This window comes from Sinohyriopsis cumingii, chromosome 1 (assembly GCF_028554795.1).
Source record: "Sinohyriopsis cumingii isolate HCF-2022 chromosome 1, ASM2855479v2, whole genome shotgun sequence".
Taxonomy (NCBI): domain Eukaryota; kingdom Metazoa; phylum Mollusca; class Bivalvia; order Unionida; family Unionidae; genus Sinohyriopsis; species Sinohyriopsis cumingii.
Window position 1 is genome coordinate 57,314,652 of NC_142961.1, and position 14,043 is coordinate 57,328,694.

The window sequence follows — 14,043 nt, forward strand, 5'->3', positions numbered from 1 at the left end:
GATAGAGATAAGCATGTAAAACCCAAATATGTTAAAACTTGAAAAGCTGCTGATTTAAATAGAGATGTATATTGCATCACTACTGATACTCAGCAAATCAAATCTGAGAAAGATATTTATAATTTTGGCCTCTTTAACCAGAAAGTATATGAGTATATTGAACAAACAAAACAGGAAAGGATACAAAGAGAAGAAGAAATGAAACAGCAACTTGAAAAAGCAAAAGCAGAAAGGAAACAAAGAGAAATAGAAATTAAGTCAAAACTTAAAGAGGTTGAATGAGCAAGGAAACAAAAGGAAGAAGAAAATTTGGAATTTGAAAATATTAACTGATGGAAGAAATTACACTCTTCACCAAGTAAGAAAGAAACAGAAGAAACAGCCAGATGTGGTCTTGTTACTCAAGGAAGTGGTCTTATTGCTCCATGTCCTAATAACGTCCTTGCCGATGTTGAACAATTAGAAATTCTGATTGGTGGAAAATGAGCTGGTAATAATTCCCCGGAAATTATTAATGAAGCAGCTGATATTTGTCAACAATTATTTACAGGCAGTATCATGGACATTATTGTTATCGGTCTCTCATTGACGAAATCGTTGATTGTTATCACAGTGATTGAGGGTGTACAGTTAGATCAGTAACAATAAAATAAGATGATTATACATAATGCTCAACATGGACCACATTGCGCACACAAATGCGTTTCTCCTCTAACCCCAACACAACACTTTAAACACAATTTTGATCCTAGACTACCTCTTCGTGCGCTTTGTAGGTGAAGTCCACAGAATTCTTTTACGCAAGTTTTGTTACAGGGTGTTGCAGAGCCAATCATAAGTCATTTGCATATATTTGAATCTTATATATATACAGTGTGACCCCACTATAGCATGCTCCGTTATAGCAGGAATTCAGATATAACACGGTCATGGTGTGGTTCCCGAAATTTCTTATACATGTATTTTTCTTGTACATGATTTTTTTTTAAATGTACGAAAAAACTTAAAAAGTTTACTATCCTTTTATCATTTTGGGAGAGAGATTGAGTTTAAATATTACAAGATGATCATGTCATTTTTCTTGTACACAATAAAGTTGTTTTTTCTTCTTAAAAGTATGAAAAATAACATATAAAATGTTTATTCTGGGATCGCATAGGGCTTTGCCAGTGTCAAAAACTTGGAATTTGTTTCCTTATTGGCGGCAAATTATACCATCTGGCGATTTTTTTTTAAATTGGCGACATTGTTGGCTGTTTAAACTTGTATATACAACCATTGGTTTGGAGTGGAGAAATTCAGAGGCCCCATGAAAGGAAGTTGCAAACTGGAAATAAAATGCACTGAAATTTATCTGTTGTTACATAAACAAATTCTTTGTCCATATTGACAAACCATCTAAACAGTGCATTGTTTTATCATAATCCACTTATCTTGACATCTAGCATGAGTACTGCATGTTGTGAGTTATTCACTTTTTTGTTGTTTATATTTCTGGTAATGGAGATCAGCTGGACGAGGCATTATCTCATAATCTATTTTTAATTAATATATTTACATAGACTGACATTTGTGTGTGGATGGTATGTAAAATTCATCTTCTTTTCACTCAAAATTAAATCCTTCAGAACACTCACTTTTCTGTAATAATCCCTGTCATCAGACCAGAACACCTATCGTCCGTTGACCCTTTACTAAATTTCTGACGCATGCATGGAAGGCAGTATGACGGTGCTACCACAAAACGTAAAAAAATAAAAAATAAAAAATAATAATAATAGTAATAAAAGAAAACACATCTTACTTATTGGTTTATTCAGTAGGTAGGGAGGAACAGTACCTAGCCTAGTCCAAACGATGGCCAATTCCTTTTTAAAAATGTACCCACATAAAATAGTTTGCTGAAATTTCAAAGGAAACAGATTACCTTTGAGTACCGATTGTTATGAAAATGTGCTCAGCAAATGGAGAAAGAAAAAAAATCAGTCTCAATCATGCAATACAATTGTTTGATGTTGCTGCCACAATAAGAAATGGGCATTTGTTTGGTTCTCCAAAGCTGACCTTTAGCGGTGACTTCAATAATGCATGCACCCTTCATCAAAGAAAGCCAACTACGATCTTCAGAAAAAAGCACTTTTCTTCAAAGGAAGTCAGTATCAAACTTAAATAAAAGTAATGGAATCTGGTGGATATTTGCATTTGCCAATGTGACTGGAACACGCTACCAATGGCAGCTTAGACATTTTACTGACTTGGGACATACTAGAAAGTAAATGTGCTTCATCATTCGTTACATGATTGTGTTATGTTTTTCCCCTGAATTCAGACCAGGATGACCTGTCACAAAATTAATGAATATTTTAAATCTCTTTGTGTTTGCATATTTTCAATGGAATCACTTGTATTGTGGATTCATTGTATGTGATGAGATTTGCGGGTGAGTACACAGTGTTGATACTCTATTCATGCTATACATTAGACATGTATATATAAACAGTATTCACGTATATGTACCAATATGTGCTTCTCTAAATAAACTAAACTATTATATATGCCTTCTCTGTTTTCATTACTGGTGTATTTCTCATTTAATATGCATCAATTTTAGATGGTAACTGTGCCAATGGAGCACACATTTTACCACCCACATTTATTACCTATCCCCCACCCTCTGCAGTTTTTTGGGGTACATGCATAATTTTATTCAACAAACTGACATGGTTGCTTAAAAAACAGTTGGGCCTATAACGCGGTCAGGTTATATGGCTCCCAACTACCATGCTATAGCAGGGTCACACTGTATATATATTTCATTTTAAATATATATTTGTCTTAATTATAATATGAAAGAGTTTGAGAGATCTACAATCGTGCCTTCTTAATCTAGATTTGATCTTGACAGGAGAACCCCTGACTTATGGAGGCGAGCTCAGGTTGATCCAATGGAAACTCTGATTAAAAGTATTTGTGGCACCAAGAAAGAATTTCGCGACGATGGTGCATCTCATGTGGTCAACATTCAGAATCTTGCACAATATCAAAGGTGTTGTCAATGGTACAATGAATGACCAATGAGCAGTGACAATTATTAATTACCTCAACAATCAAAGATATTTTTTTATAATAAATTATTTTATTGCGGATCTAGACAATACATGGATTATCCATGACAAACATAACCCTATTTGATTACATCACTGGAAATATTGTTATGTTAAATAAAAATTCTAAACCAAGAATATTGACTGTTATTGATAAACCGTATTATGAACGAGTTTATCGTGTAACTGCAGTTATTTATGCAATGTATCCGATAAATGATAAACCTAGCTTTCATGATCTCAAACCAATGAATAATTTTAAAATAAACTAACACATGTAAGATGTAAAAAAATAAATGAGTGGGCATAAACAGTTTAAGATACTGGAGTGTCTAACAGAGATGTTGCTGAACTGGGAAAGAAACTAAAATTCCCAATAATGGTAAAAATAAAAATAACCGGAGAGATTTTGTATGAATCAAAATATAAATCGAAAGGAGCTCCAATAAATATTACTGATAATAATGCGCATGCATGGGTGGTGACAATATTTTCACGAGATCGAACAGTCAAATTAATCAAGGAAATATTTTTGATTTTATTAATCAGATTAGCAAAAGTGATTCTGTATCTGTATGGTTTTTTCAAAGCTCTGGAGATGATAGTGATCCGATAAGAACTGATGAAAGTCTTTGTATTGAAGAAAAAAGATTTGATCAGTTTGCAAGACCCAATGGTGAGATTTATCGAACAGAATTTCTTCATACAAAAATTAAAGATCTTGCTTTAAAATTTACCAGCAACTATGAGCATTTACTGGTTGTTTTTGAAAAGTCATGTCTTTGTATTGGTATATTTTTTTGTGTGATTGCGTTGGTAGGTTTCATAGAAATTGCACAAATAATTTCATTTTTTAACACAGATATCAGACTTGGTTGTCTTGTAACCCATTCACAAGATCTCTTGTCTTTCTGAATTATTTCCTTTGCATATTGATATCCAAACAATCTCTCAGCAAGTGTTTGATTAAATCATTCAACAATTGCCTGATCGTGATGAATTGTGGTATGTCCTCGTCTGATTTTGACATTATGTTTTTTTTAAAAAGAGATGATAGTGTACCAGCCTGTAGTAACTGTGGCAATCACAAGGGTCCTTGTTGATAATTTCGTTCAGACACAGATGCAACTTCAGTTGCTGCTTTAATTGATAGTGGTTCTTCTTCTTTATATCTGCTTGCAATGTCAACGACCACTCCGGTGGCCTAGTGGTTAGAGCATCAACCTTGGATGCGGGAGGTTGTGGCTTCTACCCCCGGCTGAATCGTACCAAGACTTACAAAAATGGTACTAACAGCTGCCTCGCTTGGCGCTCAGCATTACAAGGTTAGTGTTAGGACTGGTCTGCCAGGTGTCAGGATAATATGACTGGGTGGGACATCACGCTACATGTCATGATGCCCTAGTGCTAGATATCACTATAAACTGCCACACTGCAGACATCGTAGCAGTATGACTGAGAAATTGTTAAAGCTACGTTAAAAATCCAAATCACACATAACACACGCAATGTCAACAACAGTCAACATGTATTTGTATGTGTGTGATTGACATCTACCAGTTTTAACTATCATGAGGTAAAAATAAAACATCTGCTTGATGAACTTCATTTGGAGTGCTGACATCAAAATGTGCATACTGAATTTGTTTAGGTGATGGTAGTTAAATTTGCCATATTGCCTGTTGTGCTAACCAATTTGCAGCAACAGAACGTGTGACATTTGCTGCATCAGCAAGTTTACAAGTTGCTGCTCTATTCTCCAATATCCTTTTGGGCTATAATAAATCAATTCCGTTATAATAATAATTGGTTAATTAATTACTGGCCCCTAATATTTGTTTACCTTTCATTGCAGATCTTACTAGGAATGAAGCAAGTTTTTCTCTTAGTGATTTACTTTTTGTGGAATTTAATGAGTGAATCAACTTCACATCTGCAATATGTCATTGTTGTGAATCCATATTTTTATATGCTACATCATGAATGTAATATGCTTGATCAGTCGTATTTATTGGACACTCTCCAGGTCTTGGTTGATCTCGCTTGTCAAGTTGAGTTCCAGGACCACAAAAATTATGTCCAGAAAGATGTTTTTCATCAGGATATTTAGTCCATGGAGCTCCTGGTAATTTTCCTAATGAAGCAGCAATATTACCACCCTTTTTCATATGAGACTTAAATAAATTTGTATTTGTACCACATTTCACACACTTGCCTATAAGTGCATGCTTTTTATTCTTTGTTATTATTGTTGTTAATCCACTGGTGGGGGTGGATGTTCTGCATTGAATGCAATAGATATTCATTTTATTTTATATTTCTACAACATGGATATCATTGATTTGTCAGCGACATGAAAACAAGAGCCAGTCAGACATCATTCAATACTACTAAATTCTATCAGAGCAATTATCATAGGTCCATCTGGGTGGGTTAAGACACATTTGTTGCTTAATCTGATAATGAGATGGCTCAAGTGGGATAAATTATATTTAGTGGCACCTTCCTTAGAAGATCAGCGATGCTATGATGTGCTTAAAGATTTTAATGAAACTGCAAAATTGTTGGACAAGGATGGCAATGATATTATTAATTGTATCACCGATATTGATGAAGCCCCATCTGTAGATGACCACGATGGATTTATTAATAATCTCATAGTATACAATGATGTGATGATGGACAATCAAATCCAGCTTGGATATTTTCTTGAGGCAGACACAGAAGCACAGACGTGATTTATGTTACTCAGCGATATACACAAATATCTAAATTAATCAGAGATAACTGCAATATTTTAGTGGTGTTTAATGGAGTTGATACACATACTCTGCGAAACATTCATCAGTCTCGGTGTTAAGGGGATATGGATATGATTAAATTCAAAAACTTCTTTTCAAAAGCACAACCTACTCCACACAGATTTATAACAATGAATTTACATGATCCTCGGTTGCGATATTGTGTAAGTCTTGATAAAATCTTTGGATAAAAAGACAACAGCAAGGGAGGGTGTGACCAACAATATTTGTCCAAAAGGCAAATGAACACGCATACAAATTTGAAAACACAAACGACAAAGATGAAGCAACAAATTGAGCTAACCCAATTAGAGAAACTCTCGGTTTTGGTTCGAGGCTTCGGTTTGGCCTTGTATTTTTTATTATTTTTTATATTAAGTTTTATTTTTAAAGCAGACTTATAAAAAGATGTCTATTCACCCTCCCTGCTGCTCCCTTTGATACCCTTTATACAAACTGTTGTATGAAACTGAGGAGATTCATCTTGATGAGTACTTCACCCTTACATCACTGACCCGTATTTCATTCATTCTCAACCACTGGTCATGCCAGAATCTTCAAAACAGATGATTGTTTGTATCTCTCTTAGTAAGTACCACACTCTTCCAGGAAAAAGAATGTCACTGTGACCTTACATTTCACATCTTACTTTTTTAAGTGAAGTTTTTGGGGGCCCCTTCTGTCCATGTGGTCTGGGAAGCTTGGATTTACAGATCACTGACATCACTGGGTTTGATTGAGTCTTTGGCTCAGTGAATATGATTATGTGAGAAAGCTTGAAAGTAGCTTCCCATGGATCAGTGGTTCTTCCCAGGGGTTTTCCAGGTTTATCCTCCACCAGATATACTGGCCGCTGTGTATATCAAGTGCTGAAAATGGAGTTAAACTCACACAATCAACCAACCAACATGACATTTTTTAAATGAGTATGTGATCTCATAGATTTTTTTCCTTTAGTATAATAGTGGTAGACATAGAACAATGATGCTTGGTGAGAGAAAACATCTTGACATGCTACACGTCTTCTTAAAAGAAGGGCATTCTGACTCATATTTCACATTTAACTGGCTGTGTTTATATTTTGTGTTGATACTGTTTATGCTTGAATCGTTACACTAGATGATTGTATACATCTATATTAGTTCCACACCAATGCAGAAGAGGTCACTGTGACCTGCACTTCATATTTTACTGACTTAGGTTGAAAAGTTTTGCAGACCACATAGGTTATCTGCATGTTGTATTTATCTAGAATAATGAGACTTGGTGAGGGATGCATCTTAATGTCTATCATTTCACTAGTAGGTAATTAGGGCCATCCCATTTTACCACTCACTGGCTTGGCTTAAATTTTGCGTTGATGTATACTTGAATAGTGAAATTGATGATGATATGCACCACACTCTTATGACCACATGCATTCATTCCATCAAACTTGGTGAGTGGAAACAAACTTTATAAATTGCAAAAAATTAGGTCTTACAGACCTGTATTTTATGCATCATTAACTTGTTTGAAATGTTGTGTTTAAAGTTCATATAATGGATGCTGTTTAGGTTCCTGACGTAAAACTAGATAACTGGATGCATCTCATTTAGTTCTATGTGCTTGCAACCAAAGAAAGTTGCTATGACCTACATTTGAGTTAAATATTTGTTTTATTGTGTGCACATTCTACTGTCCTCAGATGGCAGTTTGTGACCAGAGCAGTTGGAAGTAGGAATAAATATGTTTAATCAGTAGTAAACTTTCCAGCAGGTAAATTCTGTATTTTACATGTTAAGGAGTATTGGAGTTAGATGAGTGGACTGAATTTCATGTGAGTTTTTATCTGTAGTGGATAATCAAGATATATATTGATGCTTTAACTGTGCTTCTGGGGCCCTGAGTGGTCAAAAGTGCTCTCCGTTATGGATCACTGCCATCTCACCTCTGTTTGCATGGGTTCAAGTCTAGGATCTGGCCAATGTGGGTATGTGAGAAAGCTTGCCAGTAGCTTGTCATGGGTCAGTGGTTCTTCCCGGGGTTTTCCCAGGTTCTTCCTCCACCATTAATACTGGACGCCATACATAGCCTATCGTATGCTGAAAAATGGTGTTAATACCCACAACAACAACAACAACAACTATGCTTCTAATACTGGTTGTCACTCCATGGTTACTCCAAGCCTGCCTACACCTTTCACCCAGTAAATTCTTTCTTCTAAGATAATAGCTTTTTAAGCAGATTTTAAAAAGACTTAATACAAAAACAACTTTAATGTCTGGTTGGTAGCTTCTCTGGCTGAGGTTACGATACGGACCTTTGTCTGTCATGCTTGGAGTCCAGATTTCTGATCCAATCTTGTGTTATGGATTTAAATCATCAAAATCTCAGATTGAGTTCCATAAAGAGCTGGATCCACACAAATAATGTGATCATGCATCTGATTGGCTGAGTATGTCACCACTCTTCAAACCATAGTTTTTACTGTGTTTTGATGACATTTCAAAAGTATAGTCTATATTAATGAGGAACCTTGCATCGGAGTGGTTGAGCTTGTTACTTTTCTGTATCAAGAGACATCCAGTTTGTATAAAACTTGGTAAATATGTTTATATCATCAGGGTTTTCAGCTATGAGGAAGAAACTGTGCATTAATTATGCCATTATCTTTAGAATAAATTTTTTTAAGGTTAAGCAAAATTATCATGATATCAAACTTGGGAGGTAGCATATCTAGATTGTTTTCTTATAATACTATAGAAGCCTGCTTAGTGGAATGGTCGGCTGTTGTATAAGCCAGGTGATCAGTGTCAGGCCAACTTGAGCCTCTTGTTATTAACTCTTTATAGTACGTCTACTTTTGTATCACAGGAAAAGATATTCCTTTTTTATTGTTTTATGTATTTTATGCCTTGTATACATATAGGTAGACGCAGTTTTGTAACTGATTAACAATACAAAATTTAAACTGAAAATAAATTAAAAGCTTAAAATGGGAAATAGATTAAAAAAATGGAATTTTTTAAAGTTAGAAATGAGTCCAACATTATGTTGTCAAGATCATTTGTGTCTGAACTTATTTTCTCTGTGAGGTTTACAGTGGTTACTAGAGACTTCTAAACGTAGAGGTTAGCTATGTAATTATTACTTGCAATCAGTTTTCAGTGCAAGCAACCAAAAATACAGGCTCCTGATTAATATAGCTATAAACAGTTTAATGGGGGTGGGGTAATTACATGTAATGCTGCTTATATGTTTAATGTAGCAGTCAGTTGAATGCCCATGCATTTTGCTGTCCTCAATATATGATCAAAGACCACATGGAAAAGGACTTATATGAAGCTGAAAGGTTGTTTGCATGGTGCACTGTTCTACCTTTCACAGAGTAAAAGCAAACTGTGCAAGGATGATGGTTAAAAAAAAAAAATCTGATCTTGCCAAAAGTGAAAAGAATAAATTGCAATGAAAATACAAACACATTTGACAATTTCCATAGATCATAACCACCCTAATTGAAAGCTTAGATTTAATAAAACAGATAAAAGAGGTATTTGTGATTCCTCAACACTAATGATAGAGGCACTACATAGAGTTATTGTTACTGCCCAAGTAAAGGATATTTAGAGTATTTCCAAAGGTAAGTAAGTCAGAAATTGTCTAATGCTTGTAGAATCACATGACTCTGTAAATATTTTATGAGGAGTACTGCTGCAACCAGAGCAAACTTGGTCACACTGGCCAGTATTTCATTGTCTGCAAGCCAGTCAAACCACCATTGGTATTTTTCTTGTTTTAGAGGAAAGATCAAGATCTTGTGATGTCCAAATTCATCCATGCATCATTCAATTATTTTCATGGACAATCAATAGAAAATGACATACTTGAAACATTTTACTTAATTCAGACGAGTATGATATGCTTAGATTTTTGCACTTCTCAGATAAAACATTAGAATATCCTATTATAAAAATATCATTGAAGTAGACATTTTTTTAAAAAGTGTTTAAGAGAATTTTGGCAGTCATAAATTTTAATTTATTATTAAAACAGTAATACAATTTATGAAACATGTCATTGAAAATTGCTGCAATGATGTCAGATCTTGAACTTCCATGAATGCATTGTGCTGGAACATCTTGTTTTCTTTTTTCTGGCAGTTTCTTATCAACAAACATAACAGGAAGCTGTGTGCAAGTGCCTGCCTTATTTTGTCTGCCAAATTGAATGATATCAAAGGATTAGACCTAACTAAACTGATACAGGTAAGCCAACATTTGAAACATTTAAATTGACTTGCTTGAGCAGATTGCAAAGCAATTCATGCTTGAAGATTGATGTCTGTCCATCTGTCATGAGACATTTGTTTCGTGCTATTTTCAGGTCTTGTGGTCTTCATATGAAGAACCTGTTTGGTTTTGGAAACTTGTTAGTACAAAGTTTCTAATTCTAAGAGGAAAAGTTTTATAATATTATGTACTTCGAATGAATTTACAAAATAATATAAATCTGCTGTAGAACAAAGATTAGATTTATAGAAAAATCATATAAAAGATATTTTTTTAAGGAATATATGATGCATACATTGTTTTTGTTTCGAAAATTACACCATAAAACTATAACCACCTTTAGTAAACAGGTGAAATCTGAAGTGACCAGCATTGAGTGTAACAGAGCAATTGCATTAAAACAAAGTATGACCGAAAATGTACATCATGTCATGTTTCTCCATTCAGAACAATCAAAAATAAATTGTGTCTCTAGTTTGAAGCCTCTTTGCTATATTGCTTATATTAAATATGATCCAGATGTTTTGTAGAACTCTGAAATTTTAATGGCACTTTAAACAATGTTTTTTGCAACACTTGAATTAAAATTTAGGACTAGAAAATGTCCACTATCATGAGCGACTTTTCTAATGTGCTATTCACTTTATTTTGACAGCAAATTGAAGACGACTTTCGTTTACACAGAAAGGAGATGCTTGTATTTGAATTTGCCTGTTTAGTTGCTCTGGAGTTTTCATTGCATATTCTTGATAGTGAGATTCATCCACATTTTCAACGTCTGCTTTACCAATCCTGACAGTTACCATGGAGATGGAACAGAGAAATTCATCCACATTTTCAGCATCTGCTTTACCAGTCGCGACAGATACCATGGAGATGGAACAGATGAATTTTTAAATAAATATGACAAACGGGGTCGGAACATTTAATCAGATAATTGCATAATCTAGTGACATATATAACAAAAGCAACTATCAATATCAAAGTTAGGTATTCGGTAATTCAAGTCTATATTTTATTGCCAGTAAATATGTCTTGTTCAAGATGATGTTTGTACTACAATTACATTATCTCAAAAACAGGAGCTTGATGTGAGAGGTCCCTTGCAAATATTTTTTTATAAACAGTAGATATCTAAAGAAGTATTTCTTTCCCATTTGAATTATGTGACAGGAAGAAAAGACATTAATGTAACATCATTATAGGGGTACATCAGAAAGACAGTAATGTAACATCAGTATGCTGTACATCAAATTAGTAACCAAAGACCTGTGAGAACTAGGAATTCCATCTAGTTCTGAACAGGTGGATACATTGTGGGAATTCTGTTCCACTGTCTCTTTCACAGAAGACTTTCATGATGGCATCTTTACAGTCATATCCAACAAAAGATCCAGTGGACATAGCATCAAACTCTAGTGATGTCATTTCACAGGATCATGGTTGACAAATTAATTCAGTTGGTGTACTGTATAAACCCTCCAACATCAGTTAAGTTACTTACCAAATCCACAGTGTTTATTGTTGATAGAACATGACGAATAATTGATTTCTGTTTAGACTTTGAACAATCAGCCCTAATGGCAATTGATGTTAAGATTTGTGTGAGGGCAGGTTATTTTGTATCAGTTTTCATGGTTCAGCAAAAAACTACATTTTCTTCAGTACTTCAATTTGTGGTTTCATTCTTTATTGGATCTTTAAATTCATGGTCGTTAGCATCTACAAAATTGAAGGAAGATGACATTCCATGAGAAAAAGTGAATTCATAGCATTTGCCTCAAGAATAATATTCTTTCAGATTGCACAGCTGTATATTTTAGGAAAGCTATGGTACAACTTTATATTTTAGGAAAGCTATAATACAGCTGTATGTTTTGGGAAAGCAATTGTACAACTGTGTATTTTAGGAAGGCTCGTGGTATAGCTGCATATCTCAAGAAAGCTGATTGTGTTGCTGTATATTCAAGGAAAGCTATTGTAGAGCTGTATATTTTTAGGACAGCTGATTGTATGGCTATATAAAAGGAAAGCTTTTGTACAGCTGTATATTCCAGGAAAGCTATTGTATAGCTGTATATTTTAGAAAAGCTGTTGTACAGCTGTATTTTCCAGGAAAGCTGATTGTATAGCTTTATATCTGTGTACTTGGTGAAAAAAGTCACAAATAGAAATAAACATCATGCATGATGCATGTCTTTGTGACAACTGGTAGGACATCGTGTGTATTTAAGAACTTTGATTTATGAAACAATATGCAGTTGATAGCAAAGTGTCTTGTTAAAACTGAACAATTAATATAGTTTTTATGTCATGATAAAACAGAATCAGCATCATTGTTTTTATTTCTTGATAAAATAGAACCAGACACGTTGTTCTTATGTCTTGCTGAAATAGAACCAGTTACATTGTCCTGATAAAATACAACCAGATATGTTGTTTTGATAAAACAACCAGATACATTCCCTTGATAAAATACAACCAGATATGTTGTTTTGATAAAATAGAACCATATTTATTGTTTTCATAAAATAGAACCAGATATATTGTTTCAATAAAATAGAACCAGAAATGTTGTTTTGATAAAATAGAATCAGATATTTGTTTTGATAAAATAGAACCAGAGATGTTATTTTGATAAAATAGAACCAGAGATGTTGTTTTGATAAAATAGAACCAGATATATTGTTTCGATAAAATAGAACCAGAGATGTTGTTCTGATAAAATAGAACTGGATGTACTGTTTTAATAGATTCAGAAACATTGTTTTAGTAAATTAGAACCAGATATGTTGTTTTGAAAAAATAGAACTAGACATGTTGTTTTGATAAAATAGAATCAGATATATTGTTTCGATAAAATAGAACCAGAGATGTTCTTTTGATAAAATAGAACCAGAGATGTTGTTTTGAGAAAAAGAACCAGATATGTTTTTTAATAGAATTAGATATGTTATTTTGATAAAATAGAATCAGATATGTTGTTTTGATAAAATAGAACCAGAGATGTTGCTTTGAGAAAATAGAACCAGATATGTTTTTTTAATAGAATCAGATATATTGTTTTGATAAAATAGAATCAGATATGTTGTTTTGATAAAATAGAACCAGAGATGTTGATTTGAGAAAATAGAACCAGATATGTTTTTTTAATAGAATCAGATATGTTGTTTTGAGAAAATAGAACCAGATATGTTTTTTTTAAAATAGAATCAGATATGTTGTTTTGATAAAATAGAACCACAGATGTTGTTTTAATAGATTTAGATATGTTGTTTTGATAAAATAGCACCAGATATATTGTTTTGATAAAACAACCAGATACATTCCCTTGATAAAATAGATCCAGATACGTTGTTTTGATAAGTTAATCTGACATATTCCCTTCATAAAATAGAACCAGTAACATTGTTTTGATAAAACAACCAGATACATTCCCTTGATAAAATAGAATCAGATATGTTGTTTTGATAAAATAGAATCAGTTATGTTGTTTTGATAAAATAGAACCAGATATGTTGTTTTGATAAAATAGAATCAGTTATGTTGTTTTGATAAAACAACCAGATACATTCCCTTCATAAAATAGAACCTGATATGTTGTTTTGATAAAACGGATACATTCCACTGAAAAAATAGAACTAGATGTTGTGTTGATAAAACAACCAGACACAATCACTTGTTAAAATAGAATCAGATATGCTGTTTTCATAAAACAACCAGTTACATTCCCTTGATAAAATAGAACCAGATACATTGTTTTGATAAAACAACCAGATACATTCCTTTGATAGAATAGAACCAGATACATTGTTTTGATAAAACAACCAGATACATTCCTTTGATAGAATAGAACCAGATACATTG

The 14,043-nt window shown here is 33.5% G+C and overlaps 1 protein-coding gene across 3 annotated transcripts in view; it reads left to right on the forward strand.

The window, feature by feature from the left end:
• The window catches only part of LOC149806922 (CDK5 and ABL1 enzyme substrate 1-like), a 92,182-nt gene extending 79,670 nt beyond the window's left edge, over positions 1-12,512 (forward strand). For all 3 annotated transcript variants that reach the window (XM_089959710.1, XM_089959727.1, XM_089959717.1), the window contains 2 exons: positions 10,048-10,152; positions 10,832-12,512. In XM_089959710.1, coding sequence (XP_089815836.1) covers positions 10,048-10,152; positions 10,832-10,972 — 246 coding nt within the window. In that variant the 3' untranslated portion in view covers positions 10,973-12,512. The remainder of the gene's footprint in view (positions 1-10,047; positions 10,153-10,831) is intronic.
• Positions 12,513-14,043: the final 1,531 nt, after the last annotated feature.